The sequence below is a fragment of the Melanerpes formicivorus genome, unplaced genomic scaffold, assembly GCF_026170545.1.
Source record: "Melanerpes formicivorus ecotype bairdi unplaced genomic scaffold, bMelFor1.0.p_v2 SCAF_377, whole genome shotgun sequence".
Taxonomy (NCBI): Eukaryota; Metazoa; Chordata; class Aves; order Piciformes; family Picidae; genus Melanerpes; species Melanerpes formicivorus.
Genome location: NW_027142729.1, coordinates 75,585 through 103,051, shown reverse-complemented (window position 1 = coordinate 103,051; position 27,467 = coordinate 75,585). Strand labels below are relative to the sequence as shown.

At 62.9% G+C, this 27,467-nt stretch overlaps 2 protein-coding genes across 3 annotated transcripts in view; one reads left to right on the top strand and one right to left on the bottom strand.

The window, feature by feature from the left end:
• LOC137459593 (deleted in malignant brain tumors 1 protein-like) overlaps nucleotides 1-20,564 on the top strand; it is a 21,401-nt gene extending 837 nt beyond the window's left edge. The window contains exons 2-20 of one of the 2 annotated variants that reach the window (XM_068170422.1): nucleotides 2,676-3,014; nucleotides 3,501-3,830; nucleotides 5,502-5,831; nucleotides 6,194-6,517; nucleotides 7,474-7,803; nucleotides 8,488-8,817; nucleotides 9,647-9,988; nucleotides 10,823-11,152; nucleotides 11,903-12,226; nucleotides 12,503-12,841; nucleotides 13,175-13,513; nucleotides 14,358-14,687; nucleotides 14,941-15,270; nucleotides 16,151-16,495; nucleotides 17,152-17,481; nucleotides 18,704-19,033; nucleotides 19,680-19,799; nucleotides 19,967-20,142; nucleotides 20,236-20,564. In XM_068170422.1, coding sequence (XP_068026523.1) covers nucleotides 2,676-3,014; nucleotides 3,501-3,830; nucleotides 5,502-5,831; nucleotides 6,194-6,517; nucleotides 7,474-7,803; nucleotides 8,488-8,817; nucleotides 9,647-9,988; nucleotides 10,823-11,152; nucleotides 11,903-12,226; nucleotides 12,503-12,841; nucleotides 13,175-13,513; nucleotides 14,358-14,687; nucleotides 14,941-15,270; nucleotides 16,151-16,495; nucleotides 17,152-17,481; nucleotides 18,704-19,033; nucleotides 19,680-19,799; nucleotides 19,967-20,112 — 5,588 coding nt within the window. In that variant the 3' untranslated portion in view covers nucleotides 20,113-20,142; nucleotides 20,236-20,564. Of the gene's footprint in view, nucleotides 1-2,675; nucleotides 3,015-3,500; nucleotides 3,831-5,501; nucleotides 5,832-6,193; nucleotides 6,518-7,473; nucleotides 7,804-8,487; nucleotides 8,818-9,646; nucleotides 9,989-10,822; nucleotides 11,153-11,902; nucleotides 12,227-12,502; nucleotides 12,842-13,174; nucleotides 13,514-14,357; nucleotides 14,688-14,940; nucleotides 15,271-16,150; nucleotides 16,496-17,151; nucleotides 17,482-18,703; nucleotides 19,034-19,679; nucleotides 19,800-19,966; nucleotides 20,195-20,235 lie in introns of both variants that reach the window. The other variant, XR_010992410.1, reaches the window with a different exon arrangement.
• Nucleotides 20,565-21,748: 1,184 nt separating this feature from the next.
• On the bottom strand, nucleotides 21,749-26,945 carry LOC137459585 (zinc finger protein ZFP2-like). The gene is made up of 2 exons (XM_068170406.1): nucleotides 26,905-26,945; nucleotides 21,749-24,918 (listed from the first exon to the last, which is right to left on the bottom strand). Exon 2 carries the CDS (start codon nucleotides 24,908-24,910, stop codon nucleotides 23,192-23,194), a length of 1,719 nt encoding a protein of 572 aa, XP_068026507.1. The 5' UTR covers nucleotides 24,911-24,918; nucleotides 26,905-26,945; the 3' UTR covers nucleotides 21,749-23,191.
• Between the last annotated feature and the right edge of the window lie 522 nt (nucleotides 26,946-27,467).

Genomic DNA, 27,467 nt, shown 5'->3' with positions numbered 1-27,467 from the left:
GGCAGAGCTGTCCTGGGCAGGGCTGAGCCAGGCAGAGCTGAGCTGAGCCAGGCAGAGCTGAGCTGAGCCTGGCAGAGCTGAGATGAGCTGGGCAGAGGTGTCCTGAGCAGAGCTGTCCTGGGCAGGGCTGAGCCAGGCAGAGCTGCAGGCAGTGGAGCTGCAGCTGCTCAGTTGCTCTCCAGATTTGGGTGACTCAGGGACTAGAGCTGGAGCCTCCCTTCCTCCCGTAGTGGCTTCTCAGGCGCTGCCCTTGGCCCTTCTCTCTCTGCTCAGTGCCCAGGGCAGGTCCTGAGTGTTGTGCAAGTCCTGGCCATGGGCACAGAGCTGCTGACTCAGCACAGTCTTGGCCCTCTGCACCTGAGGGGTTTTGGTGACCCAGTTGAGCTTCTGCACATGGCCAAGGTTCAGTCAGGGCTGCTATCTGCAGCCTCTCCTTGGCTTCTGCTCTTGATGGAACCATGGAAGTGGTTGGGTTTGAAAGGACCTCAAAGCTCCTCCAGCTCCAGCCCCCTGCCATGGGCCGGAAATCCTTTCACAGCCCAGGCTGCTCAAGGCCTCATCCAGCCTGGCCTTGCACACCCCCAGGGAGGGGAATCCACAACCCCTCCCTGGAAAACCTGTGCCAGGGTCTCCACATCCTCACTGTCAGGAATTTCTTCCTTCTCACCAGTCTCAGTCTGCCCTCTCCAAGCTCCAAGCCTATCCCCTCATTCTGGCTTTGTCCAAAGCCCCTCCCCAGTTCTCCTGGAGCCCTTCCAGGTACCGGAAGACCACCAGAAGGTCTCCCTGGAGCCTTCTCTTCTCCAGGCTGAAGTCTCACAGCCTGTCCCCAGAGGGGAGGTTCTGCACCCCCAGGTTGCTCCAAGCTTCACCCAGCCTGGGCTTGAACACCACCAAGGAGGGGAATCCACAGCCTCCCTAGACAGCCTGTACCAGGGTCTCACCACCCTCATAAGGAAGAACTTCTTCCTAATGTCCAACCTAACCCTCCCCTGGGGCAACTTGAGACCATATCCTCTCATCCTGTCACTGATTACTTGAGAGGAGCCAAATCCCCACCTCACTGCAGCCTCCTCTCAGGGAACTACAGAGGCCAATGAAGTCTCCCCTCAGCCTCCTCTTCTCCAGGCTAATCACCCTCAGGTCCCTCAGCTGCTCCTCCCCAGCCCTCTTCTCCAGACCCTTCCCCACCTTCATTGCCCTTACCTGGACCTGCCCAGTTCCTCCAACTCTGTTCCATGAACAAGGAAAGGGCTCCTGAGGTGTGGGCTCCACACTGAGCTTAGGTGCCTTCAGCTGCCTATAGCTGCCCAGGGCAGGTGTGGAAGGGTCAAGAGCAGCTCTGAAACACTTTTGTGGGCTCAAACACCTGAAACACCTCCAGGACTTCACCTCCTCCTCTGTGCTGGGTGGACTGTTCAGGGGAGAAGGAATTGGCTGGATGGTGGCATCCAGAGGGTAGAGATGAATGGTTTGAAGCCCAGAAGGAGAGCAGTGCCAAGTGGTGGCCCTCAGGGGTCCTACTGGGAACTGTGCTGCTTGAGGTCTTTATGAGTGCTGTAGACAGGGGGTGGACACTCTCAGCAACACTCTTCAGATGGCACCAAGCTGAGTGGTGCCGTCCATGTGCCAGAGGGACAGCAGGGCATCCAGAGGGACCTGGACAGGCTGGAGAGGTGGTGCCCAGGGGGACCTCATGAGGTGCAACAAGAGCAAGGGCAGGACCCTGCCCCTGGGATGGAACAATCCTCACTGCCAGCACAGGCTGGGGGGAAGAGGGGAGAGAAAGCAGCCCTGAGGAGAAGGACTTGGGAGTGCTGGTGGGGGAGAAGCTGGACAGGAGCAGGCAGTGTGAGAGTGCAGCACAGAAGGCAAACCACAGCCTCGGCTGCATCCAAAGCAATGTGGCCAGAGGTGGAGAGAGAAGATCCTGCCCCTCTGATCTGATCTGCTCTGGGGAGACCTCACCTGGAGAGGTGCATCCAGCTCTGGAACCCTCAGCACAGGAAGGACCTGGAGCTGATGGAGAGGCTCCAGAGGAGGCCATGAAGATGCTCAGGGGGTTGGAGCAGCTCTGCTATGGGACAGGCTGAGGGAGCTGGGGGTGTTCAGCCTGGAGAAGAGAAGGCTCCAGGGAGACCTTAGAGCAATCTCCCATTACCTGAAGGAGGCTGCAAGAAGGCTGCAGAGAGATTGCTGCCAAAGGGCTGCAGGGCCAGGATCAGGGCCAATGGCTTCAGAGTAGAGCAGAGCAAATGGAGATTGGATGTGAGGAACAAGTTCTGCAGCAGGAGGCTGCTGTTACTCTGGAGCAGGTTGCCCAGGGAGGTGGTTGAGGCTTTACCCCTGGAGCTATTCCAGGTGAGGCTGCACAGGGCTGTGGGCAACCTGATCTGGTGGAGGACAAGTGCAGAGGTTTGGATGAGCTTTGGAGGTCCCTTCCAACCCAATGCAAACCAACTCATCCCAACCCAACTTAACCCAACCTAACTCAACCCAACCCAACCCATTTTATAACTGGAGACATTCAAGGTGAGGCTCAAGAGGGCTCTGGGCAACCTGTTCTAGTGGAGGAGATCCCTGCTGAGTGCAGCAGAGGTTGGACTGGATGACCTTTGGAGGTCCCTTCCCACTCCGCCCACCCTGAGACTCTCTCTCTCTTCCTCCCTTTGCAGGCTCTGCCACCACGGCCAAGAGCCCTGAGGCGTCCCTGCGCCTGGTGGAAGGTCCTGACCGCTGTGCCGGGCGCCTGGAGGTGCTCCACAATGGGACCTGGGGGACAGTTTGTGACGACAGCTGGGGTCCTCCCGAGGGCCAGGTGGTCTGCAGGCAGCTGGGCTGCGGCACCCTGCTGTCGGTGGCCCCGGGAGGTCGCTATGGGGAGGGGACAGGACAGATCTGGTTGGATGAGGTCAACTGCACCGGGGAGGAGGAGACCCTCTCCAAATGCCAGAGCAGGCCCTGGGGGCAGCACAACTGCCAGCACCTAGAGGATGCCAGCGTGGAGTGCTCAGGTAGCTTGGGACAACAGGCAGTTGGCTGGGAGGTCACCTCCACCCCTCCAGCCCTTCTGGTGGGGCCTTACCTTCAGGGTGGTAAAGGGTGGCCCAGGCAGGTGGTTGGGGCCCCAAGCCCTGGAGATATTCAAGGTGGGGCTCAGAAGGGCTCTGGGCAGCCTTACCTACAGGAGGATGTCCCTGCTGAGTGCAGGGGGGTTGGACTGGATGAGCTTTGGGGGTCCCTTCCCACCCAATCCAACTTAACCCAATCCAACCCATTCCATCATTCTATGACTTGCACAAGTCCCTGCAGGGCTTTGGAGTAGATGACCTTGACAGGTCCCTTCCAACCCAACCCAACCTAACCCAGACCAACCCAACCTAGCCCAACCCAATCCAACCCAACCCAGCCCAACCTAACCCAACCTAGCCCAACCCAAGCTATCTCATGCCTCCTCCACATCCAACCCTTCCTCCTCCTCCTTGGCCCTCCCCAACCAGACTCCAGCATCTCCAAGCTGGGCCCCCTGAGGCTGCAGGGGGGCCCCAACCGCTGCGCCGGCAGGGTGGAGGTGCTGCACAGCCACCAGTGGGGCACAGTCTGCGATGACGGCTGGGACCTGGCGGAGGCAGCGGTGGTCTGCAGGCAGCTGGGCTGCGGCGCCCCCATCTGGGCTGCCCCTGGTGCCTACTTCGGCAGGGGCCATGACCCCATCTGGCTGGATGAGCTGCAGTGCACTGGCTCTGAGCAGAGCCTCTTCAGCTGCCAGGCCAGGGAGTGGGGGCACAACAACTGCGTCCACGGGGAGGATGCCGGGGTGGTTTGCTCAGGTGAGAGCCCCCTGGTGTCAGGGTGGGGACTTAGCTAAAGGGATGAGGAGCAGCAGGGTGGGGGTGAGGTTTGGGTGGGGTGAGGATTGGATAGGGAACTGCTGGAGAAGGTCCAGAGGAGGTCAATACGATGAGCATGAGTGGGGCTGGAGAACCTCCCCTGTGGGGACAGGCTGGGGGAGTTAGGGCTGTTGATCCTGGAGAAGGCTCTAGGGAGTCATTGGAGCTGTCTCTCAGTGCCTGGAGAGGCTCCAGGAGAGCTAGGGAGGGATTTGGAGTGCCAGGGAGAGGGGAAAGGGACTGAGACTGGAGCAGGGCGGACATAAATTGGACATTAGGAGGAGGTTGGGTCAGAGCAATGCCAAGCACGGATCCAGGCTGGGTGAGGAGTAGATGGAGAGCAGCCTGGAGGAGAAGGCCTTGGGGATGCTGGGTGAGGAGGAGCTCTACCAGCAATGGGTACTGGCAGCCCAAAGAGCCACCCACGGCCTGGGCTGCAGCCCATGTGTGGCCAGCAGGGCAAGGGAGGCATCCTGCCCTCTGCTCTGCTCAGACCCCACCTGCAGCACTGCCTCTAGCTCTGGAGCCCCCAGCACAAGGACCTGGAGCTGCTGGAGAGGGGCCAGAGGAGGCCACCAAGATGATCAGAGGGCTGCAGAACCTCCCCTGTGGGGACAGGCTGGGAGACTTGGAGCTCTGCAGCCTGGAGAAGGCTCCAGGGAGACCTCAGAGCAGCCTCCCAGTGCCTGGAGGGGCTGCAGGAGAGCTGGGGAGGGACTTGTGGTGCCAGGACAAGGGACAGTGGACACAAACTGGAGCAGGGCAGATGTAGGTTGGACATGAGGAGGAAGTTCTTGACTATGAGGGTGGTGAGACACTGGCACAGGTTGCCCAGGGAGGCTGTGGATGTCCCTTCCCTGGAAGTGTTTAAGGCCAGGCTGGATGAGGCCTTGAGCAGCCTAGGCTGTGGGTGGTGTCCTCAGGAGCATTGCTCAGATCCCCTTTGGGCCTGCTCTGCTCCAGGCTCTCAGCCCCAGGGCTCTCAGACTTTGCTCCTCACAGAGCTGCTCCAAGCCCTTCATCATCATTCTCATGGCCTTCCCTGGGCTCCCTCCAGCAGCTCCCAGTCCCTCTTGAACTAGGGAAGCTCAGACCTGGCCTCAGTCCCTCCAGATGTGGCCTCCCAAAGCACAAGCAGAGTTTGGCCTCCAGTCTGGGTGCCCAACCATGCTGGGGGAATGCCCAGAATGGAGCTGTGCTCCCCCTGACCTCCCCCTTGTGTCCCCCCACCTCCAGCTGCAGGAGTGTCTCTTCCAACCCAACCCCACCTAACCTAACCCAACCCAACTCAACCTAACCCAACCTAACTCAACCCAACCCAACACAACCTAACTCAACCCAACCCAATCCAACCCAACCTAACCCAACCCAACCTAACCCAATCCAATGTAATTCAACCTAATCCAACCCAACCCAATCCAACCCCTTGTGTCTACCCTCAGCTGCAGGAGTGTCCCTTCCAACCCCACACAACCCAACCTCACCTACCCTAACCCAACCCCTTGCGTCCACCCCCAGCTGCAGGAGTGTCCCTTCCAACCCAGCCTGACCCAACCCAACTCAACTCACCCCAACCTAACACAACCCATCATCCCCTTGTGTCCCCTCCAGCCTCAGGAGTGTCCCTGCTGCCCGAGCTCCGCCTGGCCAATGGTTCCAGCCACTGCCAGGGCAGGGTGGAGGTGGCCCTGGAGGGCACCTGGGCAGCTCTGTGCGACCAGGGCTGGGGGCTGGCAGAGGCTCGAGTGGTCTGCAGGCAGCTGGGCTGTGGGAGGGCACTGGAAGCCCCCAGGAAGTCCCAGTTTGGCCAAGGAACTGGCAAGATGTGGCCGGAGAGCGTCAGCTGCCTGGGCACTGAGACCTCTGTCTCTGAGTGCCAGCTGCAGGCCTGGGCCAACGACAGCTGCCAGCAGGGCACAGCAGCCGGCGTGGTCTGTGCAGGTAACCCCCCAGGGGGCACCACCAGCAAGGGGGAGAAGGTCTCATGAGGTATCTGGAAGGGATGGAGAAGGTCAGTGAGGTGGGGAGAAGGTCCCAGTGGGTGCTGGGTGGGTCAGTGAGGTGGAAGGTCTCTGGGGGGCTCAGTGAGATTCTGAGGAGGTCTCATGGAGTTCTGGGAGGGCTCAGTGAGATGCTGAGAAGCTCTCCTGGGGTTCTTGGGGGGCTGGAGAAGGTCTCCTGGATTCTCAGGGGCTCAGTGAGAGGCTGAGAACTCTCCTGGGTACACTTTTCACCTCGCCCAGGGCTCACTCCCTGCTGCCCCTATCCTTTCCCCCTTTTTCTTCCCCTGTCCTCCCTCCCAGCTCCCCTGCAGGGCTCCCAGGTGCGGTTGGTGAACTCCCGGAGCCGCTGCTCTGGCAGGGTGGAGATCCTGCACCGGCAGCAGTGGGGAACTGTCTGCAGCCGTGGCTGGGACCTGCTAGACGCCACCGCCGTCTGCCGCCAGCTGGACTGCGGCTGGGCACTGGCAGCCCTGGGCCAGGCACAGTTCGGCAGCAGCTCTGGCGCCATCTGGCTGGAGCAGGTCAGCTGCCAGGGCACTGAGGAGCTCCTCTCCTCATGCCCGGCCCAGCCCTGGGGCATCACCAACTGCACCCACGCAGAGGATGCCGGCGTGGTCTGCTCAGGTGATCCCCTGGAGACAGCTCGGGGCGGGGGGGAGGAAGGAGGGAGAGAGGGAGGTGGGGACCAGGTGGGGAGAGAGCAGCAGCTGAGAGGGCAGCAAGGGGCTTGGAATGGTCAGGAAGATGGTGAGAAGGTCCCATGGGGAGTCCAGGGGGGCTCGAGAAGGTCACTGAGGTGGTCAGAAGGTCTCATGGGGTTCTGAGTGGCTCAGTAAGAGGCTGAGAGAGTCTCATGGGGTTCGGGGTGGGGGGTGGAGAAGGTTGGTGAGGTGGCCGTGGCGGGGTTGGGTTGCTGGTTGGATGCTGATGCTGATGATTGATGGTGATCGAGGATGATCAGAGGGCTGGAGCACCTCTCCTATGAGGACAGACTGAAGGAGTTGGGGCTGTACAGTCTGCAGAAGAGAAGGCTCCGAGGTGACCTAATTGTCGCCTTCCAGTATCTGAAGGGGGCCTACAGGAAGGCAGGGGAAGGACTTCTCAGGATATCAGGTAGTGATAGGACTAGGGGGAATGGAATGAAGCTGGAGGTGGGGAGATTCAGGCTGGATGTGAGGAGGAGGTTCTTCACCATGAGAGTGGTGAAACCCTGGAATGGGTTGTCCAGGGAGGTGGTCGAGGCCCCGTCCCTGGGGGTGTTTAAGAGCAGGCTGGATGAGGCTCTGTCCAGCCTGATCTAGTGTGGGGTGTCCCTGCCCATGGCAGGGGGGTTGGAACTAGATGATCCTTGTGGTCCCTTCCAACCCTGAATGAAACTATGAAACTATGAAACTATGAAACTATGACTGATGATGATGATGATGATATTGATGATTGATGATTATGATGATGATTGATGATGATGATGACAATTGATGATTATTGATGATGATGATGATTGGTGATGATGATGACGATGATGATTAATGATGATTGGTGGTGATGATGATGATGATCTCAGAGAGGCCTTGTCTTTGCAGACTCCATCATCCCTGAGCGGGTGGAAGTCCGGCTGGCCGCAGAGTCCCCACGCTGCGCCGGCAGGGTGGAAGTGCTGCACAGGGGGCAGTGGGGATCCATCTGTGCCCAGGGCTGGGACCAGCAGGATGCGGAGGTGGTCTGCAGGCAGCTGGGCTGCGGCACAGCCCTCGCGGCGCTGGCAGTGGAGCAGTTGGGCCCCAGCCCCCCCCGCGTCTGGCTGGACAACGTTGGCTGCCAGGGCACCGAGGGCTCCCTCAAGAAGTGCTGGGCAAGTCCCTGGGGGGAGAGCAGCTGCAGCCATGGGAAGGTGGCCACAGTGGTCTGCTCAGGTGGGTTCCACCCCAGCACCACGAGGGTCTTGGGTTGATGCTTGGACTCCACGATCTTGGAGCTCTTCTCCAACCAGATCTATGATTCTCTGGTTTAGTGTCCATGAGGATCTTGGGTTGATGATCTTGGAGGTCTTCTCCAGCCCAAACAAATTGATTCTGTGGTTTAATGGCATGGTGGTGTTGGGTTGATGCTTGGACTCCATGACCTTGGAGGTCTTCTCCAAGAGAAACAAACTGATTTTCACTCCAGCACCAGCAGCAGGTCAGCAGCCACCAGGCCATTGCCCTTGAGCCTAGCTGGGGAGGTGCCAAGGTGCCAGCTTCATCCCACTGGCTACTGGGTCAAGCACCCCTAAAGCCTTTGAGAAATTCCTCCATGAGTTGGAGAGGAGATGCTGTGGGTGAAGCTCTTCCATGATGGAGATGATGTAGGTGAACCCTTGGAGAATCTCCTCCATGATGGAGAAACTCTTGGAGAAGCTTCTCCATGAAGGATAAATGTTTGCAGAAGCTTTTCCATGAGAGAGAAACCCTTGGAGAATCTCCTCCATGATGGAGAAACTCTTGGAGAAGCTTCTCCATGATGGATGAATGTTTGTAGAAGCTTCTCCATGTTGAATAAAGCTTTGGAGAAGTTCCTCCACGTGGAGCCCTCAGCCTTCCCTCTCCTTGCCCCTGCAGGCTCCCAGGACTCCAGCCTGGCCCCGCTGCGCCTGGTGGGTGGCGCTGGAGGCTGCGCCGGCAGGGTTGAGGTCCTGCACAACGGCACCTGGGGCACTGTCTGCGGTGCCAGCTGGGACATGGCAGCTGCCCAGGTGGTTTGCCAGCAGATGGGCTGCGGGGTGGCCGTGGCAGCCCCAGGCAGGGCACACTTTGGGCAGGGCCAAGGTCCCATCTGGTTGGCAGAGGTGCGATGCAATGGCAGTGAGGCAGGCCTGGCCCAGTGCCGTGCCCAGGGCTGGGGGCACCACAGCTGCAGCCACCAGGACGATGCCAGTGTGGTCTGCTCAGGTAGGCACCAGCCAGGGTGGCACCGGGGGGGTCCTTCAGGGGAGGGGTGGTGCTATGGGTGAGCCCTTGGAGGAGCTCCTCCACGATGGAGATGCCATGGGTAAAGCTCCTCCATGGTGGAGGCACTGTGAGTAAACCCTTCAAGAAGCTCCTCCATGATGGAGATGCTGTGGGTAAACCCTCCAAGTAGCTCCTCCATGGTGAAGGTGCTATGAGTAAAGCCTTTGAGAAGCTTCTCCATGATGGAGAGCTGTAGGTGAGCCTGTTGAGAAGTTCCTTCCTGAGGGGGATCTTTCTCCTCTGGGTGAAAGGACTTCAGCTTGCAGCCAGTTTTGAAGCCAACCCCTCGAGGTCCACCCTGGCAGAAGAGGGCAGCTGTAGGTAGACATTAAAGCCCAACAGAGGCTGGAAAAGGCTGTCCAGGGAGGTGGTGGAGCCCCCAGCCCTGGAGGTGTTCAACAAACCTGTGGCAATGGTTCTTGGGGACAGGGTTTGGTGGCCATGGTGGTAGTGGTGGTCACTTCCTCTCTGTCACCACAGAAGCATCCCTAACTCCCAAGATGTTCCCTCAGGAGCATCCCTGACCCCCAAGGTGTTCCCACAGGACCACCCTTTCCCTCCCATCACTGCTGAACTCCACCTCTGGTGCCACCCCAATTGCTGCCTGGCAGAGGTCCCATGGGGCAGGAGGTCTAATGGGGTAGGAGGTCAGATGGGGCAGGAGGTCCCATGGGGCAGGAGGAGTGATGGGGGCAGGAGGTTTGATGGGGCAGGAGGAGGTCCCACGGGGGCATGAGGTCCTGCCCTGAGCTCTGTGCCCTCCCTGCAGGTTCAGGCATCGCGGACCTGGGCAGCCTGCGGGTGGTGAATGGCTCTGGGCACTGCTCCGGGCGCCTGGAGGTGCTGCATGCCCAGCGCTGGGGTGGCCTCTGCAGGGACGGCTGGGGGCTGGAGGAAGCCCTCGTGGCCTGTCGCCAGCTTGGCTGCGGGGAGCCAGAGAGGAGGCCCCCGGGGGCCACCCACTTTGGGGCAGGAAGTGACTTGCTCTGGGTGGGTGCCGTGGAGTGCAGCGGCACAGAGGCAGCCCTCTGGGGTTGCAGGCTGCAGCTGTGGGGGGCTGGCGGCTGCAGGGCGCAGGAGCCTGCAGCTGTCAGCTGCTCGGAGCCCACAGGTGAGTGCTGGAGGGGAGTCCTGCCCCGGGGGGAGGTTCTGCCCCGGCGGGAGGTTCTGCCCCGGGGGGTGGTCCTGCAGGAGTAACCAAACCTCAGCCCCCACACCCTCATCCCCAGCTCCTCCTGGCCCTGCTTCAACCTTCCCCTAAGTCCTGCAGACCCCACAGGTCTGCTCTGGGCCTCAAGTTCTAAAATTACTTGGATGGAAAAGGCCCAGCAGCAAAGGCCCTGGGGGTGCTGGGTGCCAGCAGCTGGAGCTGAGCCAGCAGTGCCCAGGGGGGCAAGGAGGGCAGCAGCAGCCTGGGCTGGAGCAGCAATGGTGTGGGCAGCAGCAGCAGGGCAGGGATTGTGCCCCTGGGCTGGGCACAGCTTGAGTGCTGGGTTCAGGTTTGGGCTCCTGAGCCCCAGAAGGACATTGAGGAGCTGGAGCAGGGCCAGAGAAGGGCAACAGAGCTGGGGATGGGTCTGGGGAGGAGCAGCTGAGGGAGCTGGGGGGGTTGAGGCTGGAGAAGAGGAGGCTGAGGGGAGACCTCCTTGACCTTTAGAGGCTGGGGCAAAGTCTGGAGAAGAGGTCTGCACCGCTGGAAGGAGTTTCAGCCCAGGCTGGATGTGGCTCTGAGCAGCCTGCTCTGGTGGGAGGAGTCCCTCCCCACGGCAGGGGGTTGGAACTAGACGGCCTCCCAGACCCCTTCCAGCCCAACCCATTCCATGATCCATGATCCATGATCTGCATCCCACTCTCTGCACCCCAGCAGGCATTGGACCCCCGAGAATTTCCCCTCCCCTCCAAAATTGGCCATTTTAGGGTATTTTTGTTTCCCCCCCCCCCCCAGGCTCAGTTCCTGCCATCAGCTCCAAGCTTCGCCTGCTGGGTGGCCTCGGTGAGTGCTCCGGGCGGGTGGAGATCTTCCACGACCAGCAGTGGGGAACCATCTGCGACGACAGCTGGGACCTGAGGGACGCTGCCGTGGTCTGCCGGCAGCTGGGCTGCGGCTTGGCCCTCTCGGCCCCTCCCGCGGCTCGCTTCGGACTGGGGGCTGGCCCCATCTGGCTGGACGATGTCAGCTGCACAGGGGAGGAAGGAGACCTCCTGGCCTGCAGAGCCAAGGCTTGGGGCAGCCACAACTGCAACCACGGCGAGGACGCAGGAGTAGTCTGTGCAGGTGAGGAGGGTGAGGAGGGAGCTGTGCGCAGGGGGAGGCGCTGAGAGCATGACCAGGGCGGGCAGCAGCTCCCTTGGGAGGCAGAAGGCACAGGAGGGGAGATGTCTGCAGGTTGTCCCTGGGCAGGGAGAGGGTAGGGAGGGAGCTGTGAGTAGAGAGAGTGCTGGGAGCGGCTGGGGGTGGGCAGCAGGACCCTGAGCAAGGAGGAGAAGCTGTGGGAAGGGCTCCTTCCAGCTCTCCCCCATGTGTCTCACCCATGGGTGATCCGAAAGCCTTCAGTGAGGTCCTCACTGAAGGAGCAGCTGCAGGGAGACCAGGAGGTGGAGTCTGCTTGGACACTGCCTCCCATAGCAGCCTTGGGAGTGAGCTCAGGAGGTGTGGGGGACAAGAGCAGACAGTGAGAGGGATCACGGGATCAGAGGATCACAGATCACAACTCACAGGGTCATGGGGTCACAGGTCACAGATCCCAGGATGTTAGGGGTTGGAAGGGACCTCTGGAGATCTTCCAGTCCAAGCCCCCTGCCAGAGCAGGAGCAGAGAATCCAGCACAGGTCGCACAGGAACACATCCAGACAGGGCTGGGAAGGCTCCAGGGAAGGAGACTCCACAACCTCTCTGGGCAGCCTGCTCCAGGGCTCTGGGACCCTCACAGTGCAGAAGTTCCTCCTCATGCTGAGGTGGAACCTCCTGTGCTGCAGTTTCCATCCCTTGCCCCTTGGCCACCTCTTGGTCTCTCCACTCCTGAAGGCAACTCCAGCTCAGGCAACCTGCGCCTGGTGGATGGACCCCACGGCTGCGCCGGCAGGGTGGAGGTGGCCCACGAGGGGCAGTGGGGCACAGTCTGTGACGATGGCTGGGACCTGAGGGACGCCAGAGTGGTCTGCAGGCAGCTGGGCTGTGGAGCAGCCGAGGCAGCCCCGGGCCAGGCTCGCTTCGGGCAGGGCTCAGGACACATCTGGTTGGATGATGTGGGCTGCACAGGGGGGGAGGACAACCTGGCCCAGTGCCCAGCCAGGCCCTGGGGGCACAGCAACTGCCAGCACAGGGAGGATGCCAGTGTGATCTGCTCAGGTAGGTGCTGCCCTGGCAGCTCTTGGGGGTGCCCAGGGCTTCCCCTTGCCTCCTGCTGCCTTCTGGGGTGTCCTGAAGGGCTCCACCTTGCCTCCTGCTGCCTCTGGGAGCTCCTGAGGGCTCCACCTTGCCTCCTGCTGCCTCTGGGGTGGTGCTGCAACAGGGGTGGGCAGAACCTTGCAGGTGGAAGGCTCCTTGCACCCCACCCCCAACCCCCCCCCCCGGGCAGTGCCATCAGAAGTCTGTATCCCTTCCAACCCTGTGATGTCTCTTTAGGGCTCCCAGATGTCACAGCCACCAACACCTCTGGCCTCAGGCTGGTGCAGGGTCCCCACCGCTGTGCTGGCAGGGTGGAGGTGGCCCACGAGGGGCAGTGGGGCACAGTCTGTGACGATGGCTGGGACCTGCTGGACGCCCTGGTGGTCTGCAGGCAGCTGGGCTGCGGCAGTGTGGAGGCAGCCCCGGGCCAGGCTCGCTTCGGGCAGGGCTCAGGACACATCTGGTTGGATGATGTGGGCTGCACGGGGGGGGAGGACAACCTGGCCCAGTGCCCAGCCAGGCCCTGGGGACAGACCAACTGCCACCATGCAGAAGATGCCAGTGTGATCTGCTCAGGTAGGTGCTGCCCTGGCAGCTCTGGGGGATCCCCAGGCTCCACTTTGCCTCCTGCTGCCTCTGGGGTGATGCTGCACCAGAGGTGAGCAAAACCTTCTGCCTAGCTCTGGGCAGTGCCACCAGCACTCAGTGTCCCCAACCCATTCTGATGTCCCTTCAGGGCTCCCAGGCACCACTGCCACCAGCACTCAGTGTCCCCAACCCATTCTGATGTCCCTTCAGGGCTCCCAGGCACCACTGCCACCAGCACTCAGTGTCCCCCACCCTCTGATATGCCTCCAGGGCTTCCAGACATCAGCACTCAGTGTCCCCAACCCTCTGATGTCCCTCCAGGGCTCCCAGACTCCACTGCCACCAACTCCCCTGGGCTCAGGCTGGTGCAGGGTCCCCACCGTTGTGCTGGGAGGGTGGAGGTCCTGTACCAGCAGCAGTGGGGCACAGTCTGTGACGATGGCTGGGACCTGCGGGATGCAGCAGTGGTGTGCAGGCAGCTGGGCTGTGGCTCAGCAGCTGCAGCTCCCCACGGGGCTGGCTTTGGGCAGGGCTCTGGCATCATCTGGCTGGACGACGTCAGCTGTGCTGGCACCGAGAGTGCCCTCAGCCAGTGCCCAGCCCAGCCCTGGGGGCACAGCAACTGCAACCACAGGGAGGATGCCAGCGTGGTCTGCTCAGGTACAGCTTCTCCTGCCCTGGGGGGGGGGGCCAGTCCACATCTGGTTGCCCCCAGGGTGATGCTGCACAGAGGGTGGTGGAAATCTTCCCTTCAGCCCTGCCATGGGCACTGCCCCTGGCACCTCTGGGTGGTCCCCAAGCCACTGCTGGAGAAAGGACTTGGGGGTGCTGGGGGCCAGCAGGGTGCCCATGAGCCAGCCAAGGGCCCTGGTGGCCAATAAGGTCGAGGGGCTCCTGGGGGGCATCAAGAAGAGTGTGGCCAGAAAGCCAAGGGAGGCTCTCCTGCCCCTCTGCCCTGCCCTGGGGAGGTCACAGCTGTAGTCCTGCTCAGGGCTCTCCAAGTCAAGGACTGGGAACTGCTAGGGAGGGGACAGCAGAGGAGCTGTGAAGGTGCTGAGGGGAGCAGAAGAGCTCTGAGGAGGAGAGGTTGAGGGTCTGGGGGCTTCTTAGCCTGGAGAGGAACAGCCTGAGGGGATCTGATCCCTGCTGATCAATACCTCCAGGGTAGGTGGCAGCAGGATGGGGCCAGGACGGGGCCAGGCTGTGCTCAGTGGTGCCCAGGGCCAGGGCAAAGGGTCAGTGGCACAAACCTGACCCTCAGAAGCTCCATCTGGGCACAAGGAGGAGCTTCATGAGTCTGAGGGTGGTGGAGCCCTGGAGTAGGCTGCCCAGGGAGGTGGTGGAGTATCCATCGCTGAAGGCTTTCAACCCCCACCTGGACGTGTTCCTGGGTGGCCTCCCCCCAGGGGCCCTGCTGGAGCCAGGGGCTGGGACTGGATGAGGTCCAGAGGTCACTCCCCAGCCGTTACCACTCTCTGCTTCCTTCACTCTCTGCTGCCTGCAGGCACCGTAGGCACCAACGGCTCCAGGGTCAGGCTGGTGGATGGACCCCACAGCTGCGCCGGCAGGGTGGAGGTGGCCCACGAGGGGCAGTGGGGCACAGTCTGTGACGATGGCTGGGACCTGAGGGACGCCAGAGTGGTCTGCAGGCAGCTGGGCTGTGGAGCAGCCGAGGCAGCCCCGGGCCAGGCTCGCTTCGGGCAGGGCTCAGGACACATCTGGTTGGATGATGTGGGCTGCTCAGGGGGGGAGGACAACCTGGCCCAGTGCCCAGCCAGGCCCTGGGGGCACAGCAACTGCCAGCACAGGGAGGATGCCAGTGTGATCTGCTCAGGTAGGTGCTGCTCTGGCAGCTCTTGGGGGTGCCCAGGGCTTCCCCTTGCCTCATGCTGCCTCTGGGGGTCCTGGGGTCTCCACCTTGCCTCCTGCTGCCTCTGGGGGGTGATGCTACACCAGGGATGGGGCAAAATCTTGCAGGTGGAAGGCTCCTTGCAGGTGGAAGGCTCCTTGCACCCCACCCCCAGCCCTGCCCTGGCCAGTGGCAGCAGCACTCTGTGTCCATTCCAACTTCTCTGTGCTGCTTGCAGGCACCACAAACACCAACAGCTCCAGCGTGAGGCTGGTGCAGGGTCCCCACCGCTGCACTGGGAGGGTGGAGGTCCTGCACCAGCAGCAGTGGGGCACAGTCTGTGACGATGGCTGGGACCTGAGGGATGCAGCAGTGGTGTGCAGGCAGCTGGGCTGTGGAGCAGCCATCACAGCCCCAGCAGGAGCTGCCTTTGGCCAGGGGCTGGGTCCCATCTGGCTGGACAAGGTGGCCTGTACCGGGGGTGAGGAAACCCTGGAGCTGTGCCCAGCCAAGCCCTGGGGACTGCACCACTGCAGCCACCAGGAGGATGCCAGCGTGGTCTGCTCAGGTGAGCTTTGGTCCTGAGGGGTCCTAAAAGCATAGCCTGGAGCTGCCCCCCCCAGCCCTCTCCAGCCTGGGTGCAGGGTGGACATCTGAAGGGTGCAGGGGATTGGAACTTTGGCCTCCAGCAGCTTCTGGAGCTGCTCCAATGCACCCTTGAGACAGACCAGAAGGGAATCATTCAATCCTTGGTTTGGGTGGAAAAGGCCTCCAAGGTCATCAAAAAGACCTCTAAGAGCATTAGAAACACCTTTAAGGTCATCAAAAAGTCCTCCAAGGCCATCAGAAAGACCTTTAAGGTCATCCAGCCCAACCACCAACCCAACACCACCATGGCACCAAAACACGTCCCAAGGTGCCATGGCACCAAGGAGCTTGATGCCCACTTTGGGCTGGGGGCAGCACCACTGCTCTGCTGGAGTCCCACCACAGATCCCAGGCTTTCATTTCTGCCCTTCCCCATCAGGGATCTTTGGTCTGGAGGACAAACCTCTGCCAGGTCCTGGTTAGGAAGTCCCCCAGGGCAACATCTCCGCAGGCAGAATCTGGCCTCTGGTCTCACCATGGTTGGCATCTACCCTGGCTTTGTGCCCCAGCTGCTGCCCAACACCAAACCACTTGGACATGAGGTCCTCTGGTGCCCCCATGGCTGGCATCGACCTTAGCTCTGTGCCCCAGCTGCTGCCCACCATAAACCCACCTGGACTTGAGGTCCCCTGGTTCTCAATGCTGAATCTTTCAGACCAGGATCTGTCCTCTGGTACCCCCATGGTTGGCATCGACCTTAGCTCTGTGTCCCAGCTGCTGCCCAACACCACCAGACCCCCTGCTGCCCACCAGCTCCTCTTGCCCTCACCCTTTTCCCTGCTCTGCTTCTCTGCTCACAGAGGTGCCCAGCACAGAGGTGCCCAGCACAGGGCTGGCACAGCTCCGCCTGGCAGGAGGCCCCAACCGCTGCGCTGGCAGGGTGGAGGTGGCCCACGAGGGGCAGTGGGGCACAGTCTGTGACGATGGCTGGGACCTGAGGGACGCCAGAGTGGTCTGCAGGCAGCTGGGCTGTGGAGCAGCCGAGGCAGCCCCGGGCCAGGCTCGCTTCGGGCAGGGCTCAGGACACATCTGGTTGGATGATGTGGGCTGCACAGGGGGGGAGGACAACCTGGCCCAGTGCCCAGCCAGGCCCTGGGGGCACAGCAACTGCCAGCACAGGGAGGATGCCAGTGTGATCTGCTCAGGTAGGTGCTGCCCTGGCAGCTCTTGGGGGTGCCCAGGGCTTCCCCTTGCCTCCTGCTGCCTCTGGGGTGTCCTGAAGGGCTCCACCTTGCCTCCTGCTGCCTCTGGGGTGGTGCTGCAACAGGGGTGGGCAGAACCTTGCAGGTGGCACAGAGAAACATTCAGGTTGGAAGAGACCCTCAGGGTCACCAAGGCCAAGAGCCCACCCAAGAGCCACAGTGCCCCTGGGGCACCGCACGTGGGGACGAGCTACCCTGGAGATGCCTCCAGGGTGGTGCCAGCCCTAGAAGGGCATATTTAGGGCAGGAGGAGCTGGCAGGGCTGCTTCTTCTTCTTGGCCAGGGTTGTGCCCAGCCCAGCCACAGGTCCAGTAGTTCATTGGAACCTTCACAGCCTCCTGCCCATGCGCCAAGCTCTGTCCGGAGGGCATCATCCACCCCTACCCCCAGCCTGGTCTCACTGGCATCACCACGAGGCTCTGGAGGTGCAGCTGAAGACCACCCCCACAGCCATGCCCCTCCAGAAGGGGTTGGGGCTGTGCTGCAGCTCTTGCGAGGGAGGAGCACCACCAGGACTCTCCTGCTTGCCACCCTGGCTTCTGACCCGGGCAAGGCGGCGCCCTCCTTGCCCCCCTCGCTGCCAGCCGGCTCTCTTCTAGCAGATGCCAACGTGAGGGAGCCGCAGCTCCGCCTGGCGCAGGGTCCCCACCGCTGCGCCGGCAGGGTGGAGGTCCTGCACCAGCAGCAGTGGGGCACAGTCTGCGACGACGGCTGGGACCTGAAGGACGCCAAAGTGGTCTGCAGGCAGCTGGGCTGCGGCACGGCCGTGGCCACTCCAGGCGGAGCTCACTTCGGACAGGGGCTGGGCCCCATCTGGCTGGACGAGGTGGAGTGCAGCGGCCAGGAGAGCAGCTTCGGGCTCTGCCCACATAAGGGCTGGGGGCTGCACAACTGCAAGCACGAAGAGGATGCAGGAGTTGTGTGCTCAGGTTGCCCTCCTCCTCTTCCCCTCCCCCGACAAAAGGGTTCCAGGTGGCACTGGGAGGCTGGCAGGGGGCAGCAGGGATGGGAAGGACCCGGTGAGGAAGCTGGGAGAGGCAGCAGCTGGGAGGTGGCACCTGGCAGGCAGCTCCGGGCTGGCTCAAGTGTGCAGCTCACAAGCCCCTTCTTGCCTGCCCTGGGAGGTGGAGGGACCCTTGCAGGCTGCTTGGTCCCTCCTGGGCCCAAGGAGTGGTGGGGGCTGGAGTTAGAGCAGCAGTGGTGGCCCCCAGGGCTCAGGGCTGGGGCCAGTTCTGCTCAGCACCTGCATCACTGAGCTGGATGAGGGCATTGTGGCTCCCTCGGGGAGTTTGCAGAGGGCACCCAGCTGGGTGGGAGCTGATCTGCTGGAGGGTTGGAGGCTCTGCAGAGGGACCTGGCCAGGCTGGAGCCATAGGATGAGGTCCCTGGGCTGAGGTTCACCAAGGCCAAGGGCTGAGTCCTGCCCTTGGGGCACAACAACCCCAGGAAGGCTCCAGGCTGGGGGCAGAGGGGCTGGAAAGGGCCCAGCAGCAAAGGCCCTGGGGGTGCTGGCTGCCAGCAGCTGGAGCTGAGCCAGCAGTGCCCAGGGGGGCAAGGAGGGCAGCAGCAGCCTGGGCTGGAGCAGCAATGGTGTGGGCAGCAGCAGCAGGGCAGGGATTGTGCCCCTGGGCTGGGCACAGCTTGAGTGCTGGGTTCAGGGTTGGGCTCCTGAGCCCCAGAAGGACATTGAGGAGCTGGAGCAGGGCCAGAGAAGGGCAACAGAGCTGGGGGAGGGGCTGGAGAACAGGGCTGGGGAGGGCCAGCTGAGGGAGCTGGGGGGGTTGAGGTTGGAGAGGAGGCTGAGGGGAGAGCTCCATGACCTCTACAGCTCCCTGAGAGGAGGCTGCAGCAGGTGGGAATTGGTCCCAAGGAACAAGGGATAGGAGGAAAAGAGAGAGTGGCCTCGAGCTGCCCCAGGGGAGGCTCAGGTTCGACAGCAGCAGAAACTTCTTCCCTGGAAGGGTTCTCCAAGCCTGGCCCAGGCTGCTCAGGGCTGAATCCCCACCCACCCCCCGAGAGGTTTCAGAGCCCCAGGGCTGTGGTGCTGAGGGCCATGGCTCAGTCCCAGGCTCGGCAGAGTTAGGTGATGCTCATCCTGGATGCTCTGCAAGGCCTCCCCCCAAGCCAAACCCCTCCCTGGCTCTCCTGCAGGCTCCACCCCGCTGCAGCTGCGGCTGCAGGGCAGCTCCGGGCCCTGCACAGGGCTGCTGGAGGTTCTCTACAACAGCTCCTGGCAGAGAGTCTGCAGCATCGGCTGGAGCCTGCTGGAAGCTGAGGTGGTCTGCAGGCAGCTGGGCTGTGGGGCAGCTCAGGCTGCAGCAGCTGGAGCCCAGCTGAGCCCCGGGGAGCTGCAGCCCTTGCTGCAGGGCTTGAGCTGCCACGGGACCGAGTCACTGCTCCTGGAGTGCCAGCAGCAGGACCTGGGGCTGGGACCATGCAGCCAGGGCCAGACAGCTGCTGTGGTCTGCACTGAGCCCAAGGGTGAGCACAAAAACCCTCCAGGGAGGCAGCTCTGGGCAGGGCGAGGGGTGGGCAAGATGTCCTGAGGTGAGAAAGCAGAAAGGTGGTGGCAGAGGTCCAGCCTGGCAAGAGCCTGAGGGCCTTTGCTTGATTTGCACCATCCTTGGGACACCTTCCTGACCCCAAAGCTCCTCCACCCTTCCCAGTTCTGGAGTCCAAAGCCTTTGGGACACCTTCCTGAGCCCAAACCTCCTCCATCCTGCCCATTTGTGTGGGCAGCAGGAGCAGCGCAGGGATTGTTCCCCCTGGTGCTCAGCACTGCTGAGGACACACTGCCAGGGCTGGAGGGAGGTCAGAGGCCTGGGTGAGCTGCAGCAGACCCCAGCCCCAAAGCCTGGCCCAAGGATGGAGGCTGCAAGAGCAGCAGGAGGTGGAAGGTCTCTCGGAGTGTCCCCATCCCCTCCCCTTCCATCTTCTCCCCTCCCCTTCACCCCCTCCCCCTTACCCCCCGAGAGGGAATTCCTGCTGGAGGGAAGCGTCATCCCCAGCAGCAGCAGGGCCGGAGGGGCCCCAGGCTGCGCTCGGGGTTGGGTTTCCTCCCAGGCCGGGGCTGGTCCTGGTCCCGGTCCCGAGCGGCAGTCGGGTCCCAAGGTCACCCCTGCTCCAGCCGCAGGAGCTGCAGCGCCCTGCTGGCTGCTGTCGGCGCTGCTGGTGCTGCTGATGCTGCTCTCCGGGGTCCTGCTGTGGCTCAGCCTGAGGAGATGCATGGCAGCAGCTCCAGCTGCAGGTGACCACCCGAAGCCTTCCCTGGCTCTCCCCTTCCCCGGCTCTCCCCTTCCCCAGCTCCTGGTCACCCCTCCTGCAGCCCAGGGCCGGGAGAGGGTCGTGGAGCCGGGGCTCAGCGCCACGGCTGCCAGGGCTTGGAGAGAGCTTGGTGGCTTCTGCACCTCACAGGCCAGTGGCAGCTCCGGGAGCAGGGGGCTGCAGCCAGGTCCCTGCAGCCCCTGGGAGCCATCTACATCCCCAGCAAGGCAGAAGGAGCTCCCGAGGAGGCTGACAGCGAGAGGACTCAGCTCATGCAGCAGGAAGCTGCCTCCTGACACCTCCTCACGGCCTGGGGGTCCCAGCAGGTTCGTGTCCTAGTGGCGACACGAAGCTCCTGCCCCGGGGGGGTCACTTCAGGTTCCTCCCTTGATAGATCACATCAGGTTCCTGCCCTGAAGGCCCCACCAGGTTCCTGTCCTTGTGGTCACATCAGGCTCCTGCCCTCGTGGATCACAGCAGATTCCTGCTGGCCTCCCTTCTTCATCTGCCTCCTGGAGTCATCAAAGCGGCTCCTGCCCAGGACACCTCCAGCTGGCACCAAAGGTCATCTCAGGAGCTCCATAGGATCCAGCCAAGGTCTCCAGGCCTGGTGACCTCCACCCCCAACACCTGGGGAGCTCCTGAAGCTCAGGAGTTGATTCCACCCCAGGCAGAGCTGGGCAAGGCTGAGCTGAAGAAGCAGCAGGAGAGCAAAGGAATTAAAAGGAGGACCTCAAGGCTGGCAGTGTCCTGGGTGCTGAGTGCTGGATGCTGAGTGCTGAGTTGGGACCTGAGCTCTGCCACAGCCTCCCTCAGGTCCTGTCTGGGGCCAGGTCCTTTCCTGCCCATCCCAGGTGCCAGAAGCCTCAGCTGCCCTCCTTGGATGCATTCTGGGTACCCACAGAGCCCTTGATCCCTGGCCCAAGGGCCCCCAGGCATCCAAGGAGGCACCCTAAAGAGGCTTCCAAGGGGCACCAAAAGGGTATCCAAGGGGGCACCCTAGAGAGGCATCTCTTTCCTGGATGACCACCCAGATGGTCCTGGCCACCAGGTCACAGCCTGGCGACCACCAGCCCTTGGTGTCTGTAGCAGATGAGCAGAAGCCTCCATGCCAAGCTGGCCACCCCTGGGACAGAGGAGGTCCTCTCCCCATGCAGATCACAAAGGGAAACCTCCAGGATGCCAGAGGTTGGGAGATGCCACAGGGCTGATGCCCACGTGGGGCTTGTCCAACCCCGAGGGCACACAAGAGTGCGGTGAGCACCCACCTGGTGCCACCTGAGATGCCATCAACCCCCCCAGGGCAGCTCAGAGGACACAGGGAAGAGCCAAGTGGGCACCAAGATCATCTCTGATGGCCTCCATGGACCTCAGGTGTCCATCAGCTGCCTGGAGACCTCCTCCCTGCCACCACAGGCACAGCCAGAGCAGACCCCAGGATGATGAGAGGCATCCACCTCCAGGTGGGCCTCGGAGGACATTCAGGGACAGGACCAACCCCCAAAATCAGATCACAACCCCCTGAGAGGTGTCCCTCAAAGGACACTCAGAGGCTGGGGCAACCCCAAACTCAAATCAGGATCTCAGGATGGGAACCCCTGGAGCTGTGTCCACCAGAGGACATCCAGGGGCTGAGTCAACCCCCAAACACATCAGAAGCTCAGGATGGGAACCGGCTGAGATGTTTCCACTGCCAGCAGAGGAGAAGCCAAACACAACCCAGGAGGTCCTTGCAGGGCCATCGACCACCCCCAGCCCCCCCTGCGAGCTGCCCTCTTGGCAGTGCCCCCAGGGCTGGCACTGGAAGGTTGTCTCTTGACCATGCCAGGTGTGCCAGGGGGCTTAGCACCACCACCTGAAGGCCACTGGGTGGGGAGGGAGGAGCTGAGGAGCAGGGAGGAGTGGAGCAGAGGGATGGAGACAGAGTCACTGTTAAATAAGGATCTGTAATTGCAGATGGGGGAGGGGGAGAGGAGGAGGGGGAGGGGGACAAGAGGTCTCCAGCAGTCCAGGGGACAGCAGAAGGACATCACCATGGCTGAGGACAGAGCTCAGATCCCCCTCTGGAAGGCCAAGGTCCAGCTGCCACCTTCTGCCCAGCACCCAAGGCCAGGGGGGACGGCTCCAGAGGGGAGCTCCAGGAAGGGAGAGAGGATGAGGATGATGATGGTGATGATGAAGAGGCTTGGCTATGCCTCACTTGGCCCCCAAGCTCCAGAGAATCATTCTGGCTTGGAGAAGACCTCCCAGGTGATGGAGTCCAAGCATTGACCCAGGACCACCAAACCATCTTCCTGCCTGGAACCTCCTCAAGAGGAGCTGGAGAAGACCTGGTGCTGGGCACCACTTGCAGAAGGTCCCCAGGAGGACAGCAGTAGCACAGGTGTGTCCCACCACCCCCCTTCTGCACCCTCCCAGCCCCTCCAAGGGGTGCTTGATCCAGCAGGTGCTCAGGAACAGCTCCAAGCCAAGAGGACTTCCAGGGCAAGCTCCTTGCTGTGCCCTGAGGTCCTCTCCACTCCCCACACCTCCACTGTGTCTCCTTCCACGCCACCATGGACAACCCAACTCACCCTGGAAGCTCCCAGCCCAGCTTGACACCATGGGGGACCCTGGGGTGACTCAGGAGGTCTCAGCACTCCTCTCTGCAGGAGGGCACAGAAAGCTCCTGCTGGGCCACCACTGCTGTGCCCACAGCTGCTCTGGGCCCAGTCTGGGCCTGCAGCCCCTCAGGCTCAGGAGAGGTCCCACAGGGGCAGCACCTGGGAAGCCACCACGGGGGGAAGGGATAAGCTGAAGGAGGCTCCAGCTCCAGTCCCTGAGTCACCCAAAGCTGGAGAGCAGCTGAGCAGCTGCAACTCCACTGCCTGCAGCTCTGCCCGGCTCAGCTCTGCCCAGCTCAGTTCAGCTCTGCTCTGCCCAGCCCTGCTCAGTGCAGCTCAGCTCAGCTCTGCCAGGCTCAGCTCTGCTACTCTCAGCTAAACTCAGCCCAGCTCAGCTAAGCTCTCCTCAGCTCAGCCCTGCCAGGCTCAGCTCCACCGGAGAGGAGGAGGAAAGCACAGGGTGGGTCCAGGTGGGGCTAGAGGGGCTCAGGACAAGCACCACAGCATTGGTGTCCAGCTGCACATAGCGAGGGTCTCCCAACCTGCTGGGGGCAGTGAGCTTGGCCCCCAGCAGCCTCCAGCATAGAATCAGAACAGTCAGGGCTGGAAAGGCCCTCCAGGGACGGTGCAGTCCCAGCCCCCCTGCCCCGAGCAGGGACACCTCGCGCCAGATCAGGCTGCTCAGAGCCGCGTCAGCAGCCCCCAGGGTGGCTTGGCAGGAGCAGAGCTGCCCTGGGACGGGGACGGGGGGAGGGCAGGGGCAGGCAGAGCCTCATCCATCGCGGTGCACCCTCTGGTGCTGCAGCAGGTTGGAGGGGTGGGCGAAGCCCTTGTGGCAGACGCCGCACTTGTAGGGGGTCTCCCCGGTGTGCACCTTCTCGTGGACGGCCAGGTAGGCCACGTCCTTGAAGAACTTGTGGCAGAAGCTGCACTTGTAAGGCCTCTCCTGGCTGTGCACCCGGCGGTGCTGCAGCAGCAGTGAGGGCCTGGCGAAGGCCTTGCCGCAGGCCTCGCACTTGTAGGGGCGCTCGCCCGTGTGCGCCCTCTGGTGGATGGCCAGGTAGGAGGACTGCTTGAAGGCCTTGCCGCAGGTGGGACAGGCGAAGGGGCGCTCCCCGGTGTGGACCCTCTCATGGGAGGAGAGGGCGTTGGACTGCTTGAAGCCCTTGCCGCAGAGGGGGCAGACGAAGGGGCGGTCGCCGGTGTGGACCCTCTCGTGCACCTTCAGGCTGTGGCCGTAGGTGAAGCGCTTGCCGCAGACGCCGCAGGCGTGGGGCTTATCGTCGCAGTGCTGGCGGCGGTGCAGCAGCAGCGCCTGCGAGCTGGGGAAGTCCTTGGCGCAGTCCGGGCAGGGGAAGGGCTTCTCGGCACGGTGGGTGAGGGAGTGGCGCTGCAGCTCGTAGGGGGTCTTGAAGGCCTTGGCGCAGGGCGGGCAGCGGAAGGGGCGCTGGGAGCTGTGGATGCGGCGATGCTCCTGCAGGTTGGAGGAGCGCTTGAAGCGCTTCCCACACAGCTCACAGCGGAAGGGCCTCTCCTCTGTGTGCACCAGCCCGTGGCTCTTGAAGTCTGAGTGGCGCTTGAAGGAGGCCTGGCACAGCTGGCAGCGGAAGGGGCGCTCCTCGTTGTGCACCACCTCGTGGCTGAACAGCTCCCAGGCCCTCTTGAAGGCCTTCTCGCAGCTGGGACACTGGAAGGGCTTCTCGTCCACGATCACCTCACGGATCTCCAGCTCGCCCATGTCACCGTCGTCGCCGCCAGAGCGGCTGGGCGGCCCCACAGCTGCCGCCTCCTCCAGCTCTGCCCTGCCCGGGCTGCCGGCCCCATGGGGGCGCTGTGGGGACAGCCCCGCGGCCGCCACCCCCTCCAGCCGGCCCAGGGCAGCGCTGCCCAGCACCAGCTTGGCAGTGGAGTAGATCCCACGCTCATCGATCAGCTGCACAAAGTCTGGCTTGGGGTGGGGGGCAGGGGAAGAGCTCCTGGAACCTCTCTCCTCTTCCTCCTCTTCCTCACTGCTGCAGGGCTCCTCCTCCAGGCCGTTCTCCACCAGCCCCTGGCTGAAGTCAGCTGCCCGGCCCCAGAGCAGCCTCAGCCTCTTCCCGCGGGAGGGTCCTGGCTGCTCCATGCCCTGCCCAGCTCCTGGGGAGGGGGCAGGGGCCTGGTTGGCCGCAGGCTTCAGGCACATCCTCTGCCTCCTCCGGCAGGGCCGAAGCTCCTCCTGCCCCTGGGGGCATGGAGCAGTCCCCTCCCCCTCCTCAGCCTTCGGGCAGGCTCTGCCTGCAGCCCAAGCAGGGCCAGAGCCCCGCTCACGGCAGCAGTGGCGCCGAGAGGCTTGGCCAAGGTCCTCCAGGGAGGCTTTCCCCAGCTGCCTCCCAGCTGTGTCGTCCTCCTCCTCCTCCACTTCTGCACCTTCAGGTCCATCTCCTCCAGCAAGGGGGGAGAGTCCCAGGTCAAGGGGGGGGTCACAGGACGGAGGGCCTGGCTGCCCCTCCATGGCAGCCCCTGTGGGATGAAGAGGAGAAGGGGTGAGAGGAGCAGCAGGGTGAGGGAGGAGGTGTGGGGATGATGAACAGCAAGAGGAAATGGCCTCAATCTGCTTGGAGGGAGGTTTAGATTGGATAGTAGAAGATTCTTGACAGGAGGCAGGAGTGGTCAAGGATTGGCACAGGCTACCAAGGGAGGTGGTGGTGGAGTCTCCACCCCTGGAGGTGTGGCCATAGCATCTGGGGCCGTGATTTGGTGGCCATGGTGGTGTTGGGTTGAGGGCTGGACCTGATGAGCTGAGAGATCTTTTCCAGCCTTAATGATTCCATGTTTGATGCATGGACCACTGGCTGCATAAGGAATTAGCTGGATGGAAGCTCTCCAAGAGCTGTGGTCAGTGGCTCAGTGGCCAAATGGAGACCAGAGATGAGTGGTGGCCCTCAGGGGTTGGTACTGGGACCAGAGCTGTTTGCCACCCTTGCTGCTGACACGGGCAGCGGCACTCAGGCACCCTCAGGAGGTCTGCAGATGGCACCAAGCTGTGTGGTGTGGCTGGAGGGAAGGGATCCACCCAGCGAGAATTGGACAGACTGCAGAGGTGGCCCCAGGTCAACCTCAGGAAGGTCAACAAGGTCAAGTGTCCTGCAGCTGGGTCAGAGCAATGCCAAGCACGGATCCAGGCTGGGTGAGGAGTGGATGGAGAGCAGCCTGGAGGAGAAGGCCTTGGGGGTGCTGGGTGAGGAGGAGCTCTACCAGCAATGGGTACTGGCAGCCCAAAGAGCCACCCACGGCCTGGGCTGCAGCCCATGTGTGGCCAGCAGGGCAAGGGAGGCATCCTGCCCTCTGCTCTGCTCAGACCCCACCTGCAGCACTGCCTCTAGCTCTGGAGCCCCCAGCACAAGGACCTGGAGCTGCTGGAGAGGGGCCAGAGGAGGCCACCAAGATGATCAGAGGGCTGCAGAACCTCCCCTGTGGGGACAGGCTGGGAGACTTGGAGCTCTGCAGCCTGGAGAAGGCTCCAGGGAGACCTCAGAGCAGCCTCCCAGTGCCTGGAGGGGCTGCAGGAGAGCTGGGGAGGGACTTGTGGTGCCAGGACAAGGGATAGTGGCTTGGAGCTGGGAGAGAGCAGATTGAGACTGGAGAGGAGAAGAAATTCTTGGCACTGGCACAGGTTGCTCAGCTCAGCTCTGCCAGGCTTCAACCATGGGCAGCCTGGGCCAGGCCTGGAGAACCCTTCCAGGGAAGTTTCTTCTGATGTCCAACCTGAACTTTCCCTGGGGCAACCTGAGGCCATTTCCTCTTCTCCTCTCCTTTGCTTCATGGGAGAAGAGCCCCACCCCCACCTGGCTCCATCCTCCCTCAAGGGACCTGCAGAGGGCCAGGGGGTCTCCCCTCAGCCTCCTCTTCCCCAGGCTGGACAACCCCAGCTGCTCAGCAGCCCTGCTCTCCAGAACACCTCCCCAGCACCTGGGAGAGGAGCAGAACCAGACACTGGGCCCCACTGGGAGCACAGAAGGGACACACCACGGCTGGAGGGGGTTTGGAGGGCGTTGGGAAGGGACGCCCAAGGCCTCGGGAAGCTCCACACAGGAGTTGCTAGGCCCCCCCCCCCCCCCCATCCCATCGCTGCGGCTGCCCCGGTCCCCCCACCGGTATCCCCCTCGGCGGCACCAACCAGACCCTCTCACCAGCCTGTTCCACCGCCACCACCACACCAGCACGTCCCAGTGCCCTCCCAGTACCGACCAGACATTTCCACCTCGCTATGCTCCACCACCAGCCCCCCACAGTCCCTCTCCTCTCCCGCCCCAGGCCCATTCCCCAACAGCCTCCCCCAGGCCACTGCACACCCCAGGCCGACGACCGCGGGGACGTGTGCGGTGCCCCCGCAGGCCCCCCGGCCCTGCCCGGTCACCCCCAGCCCCCTCCGCTCCCACCAGGCTCCGCCGCTCCCCCTCCGCCCCCCCGGCCCTGCCCGGTCCCCTCCCAGGCTCCGCCGCTCACCCCGGGCCCGGTTGCCGCAGCCTCCCCCTGAAGCCACTTCCGGCCGCTCTCGTGGCTGCGTCGTGACGTCATTGCCTGTCTATAAGGCTGGGAGCGGCGGTGAGAGGCGCGCGCACTTCCGGTCCGAGGACGAAGCGGAAGTGGAAGCGGCGCTGAGCGACGGCGGGGGGGGGGGCGGGAGTGCGAGGGGGGGCGAGGGGGGGAATGGGAAAGAGGGAGGGGGGAGGGAGGTCAGATCAGATCAGATCAGATCCCCTCTGGGGCTGCTCTGCTGCAGCCTCTCAGCCGCAGGGCTCTCAGCCTTTGCTCCTCGCACAGCTGCTCCAGGCCCCTCAACAGCTCTGTAGCCTCCCCTGGGCTCTCCCCTGCAGCTCCTCAGCACCACCCTCACAGCCTCCCCTGGGCTCTCTCCTGCAGCTCCTCAGCACCACCCTCTCTGCCTCCCCTGGGCTCTCTCCTGCAGCTCCTTAGCACTACCCTCACAGCGTCCCCTGGGCTCTCTCCTGCAGCTCCTCAGCACCACCCTCTCTGCCTCCCCTGGGCTCTCTCCTGCAGCTCCTCAG

Bases quoted from the DNA above. Each gene is read 5' to 3' on its own strand.
- LOC137459585 (XM_068170406.1), bottom strand. From the start codon at position 24,910: ATGGAGGGGCAGCCAGGCCCTCCGTCCTGTGACCCCCCCCTTGACCTG.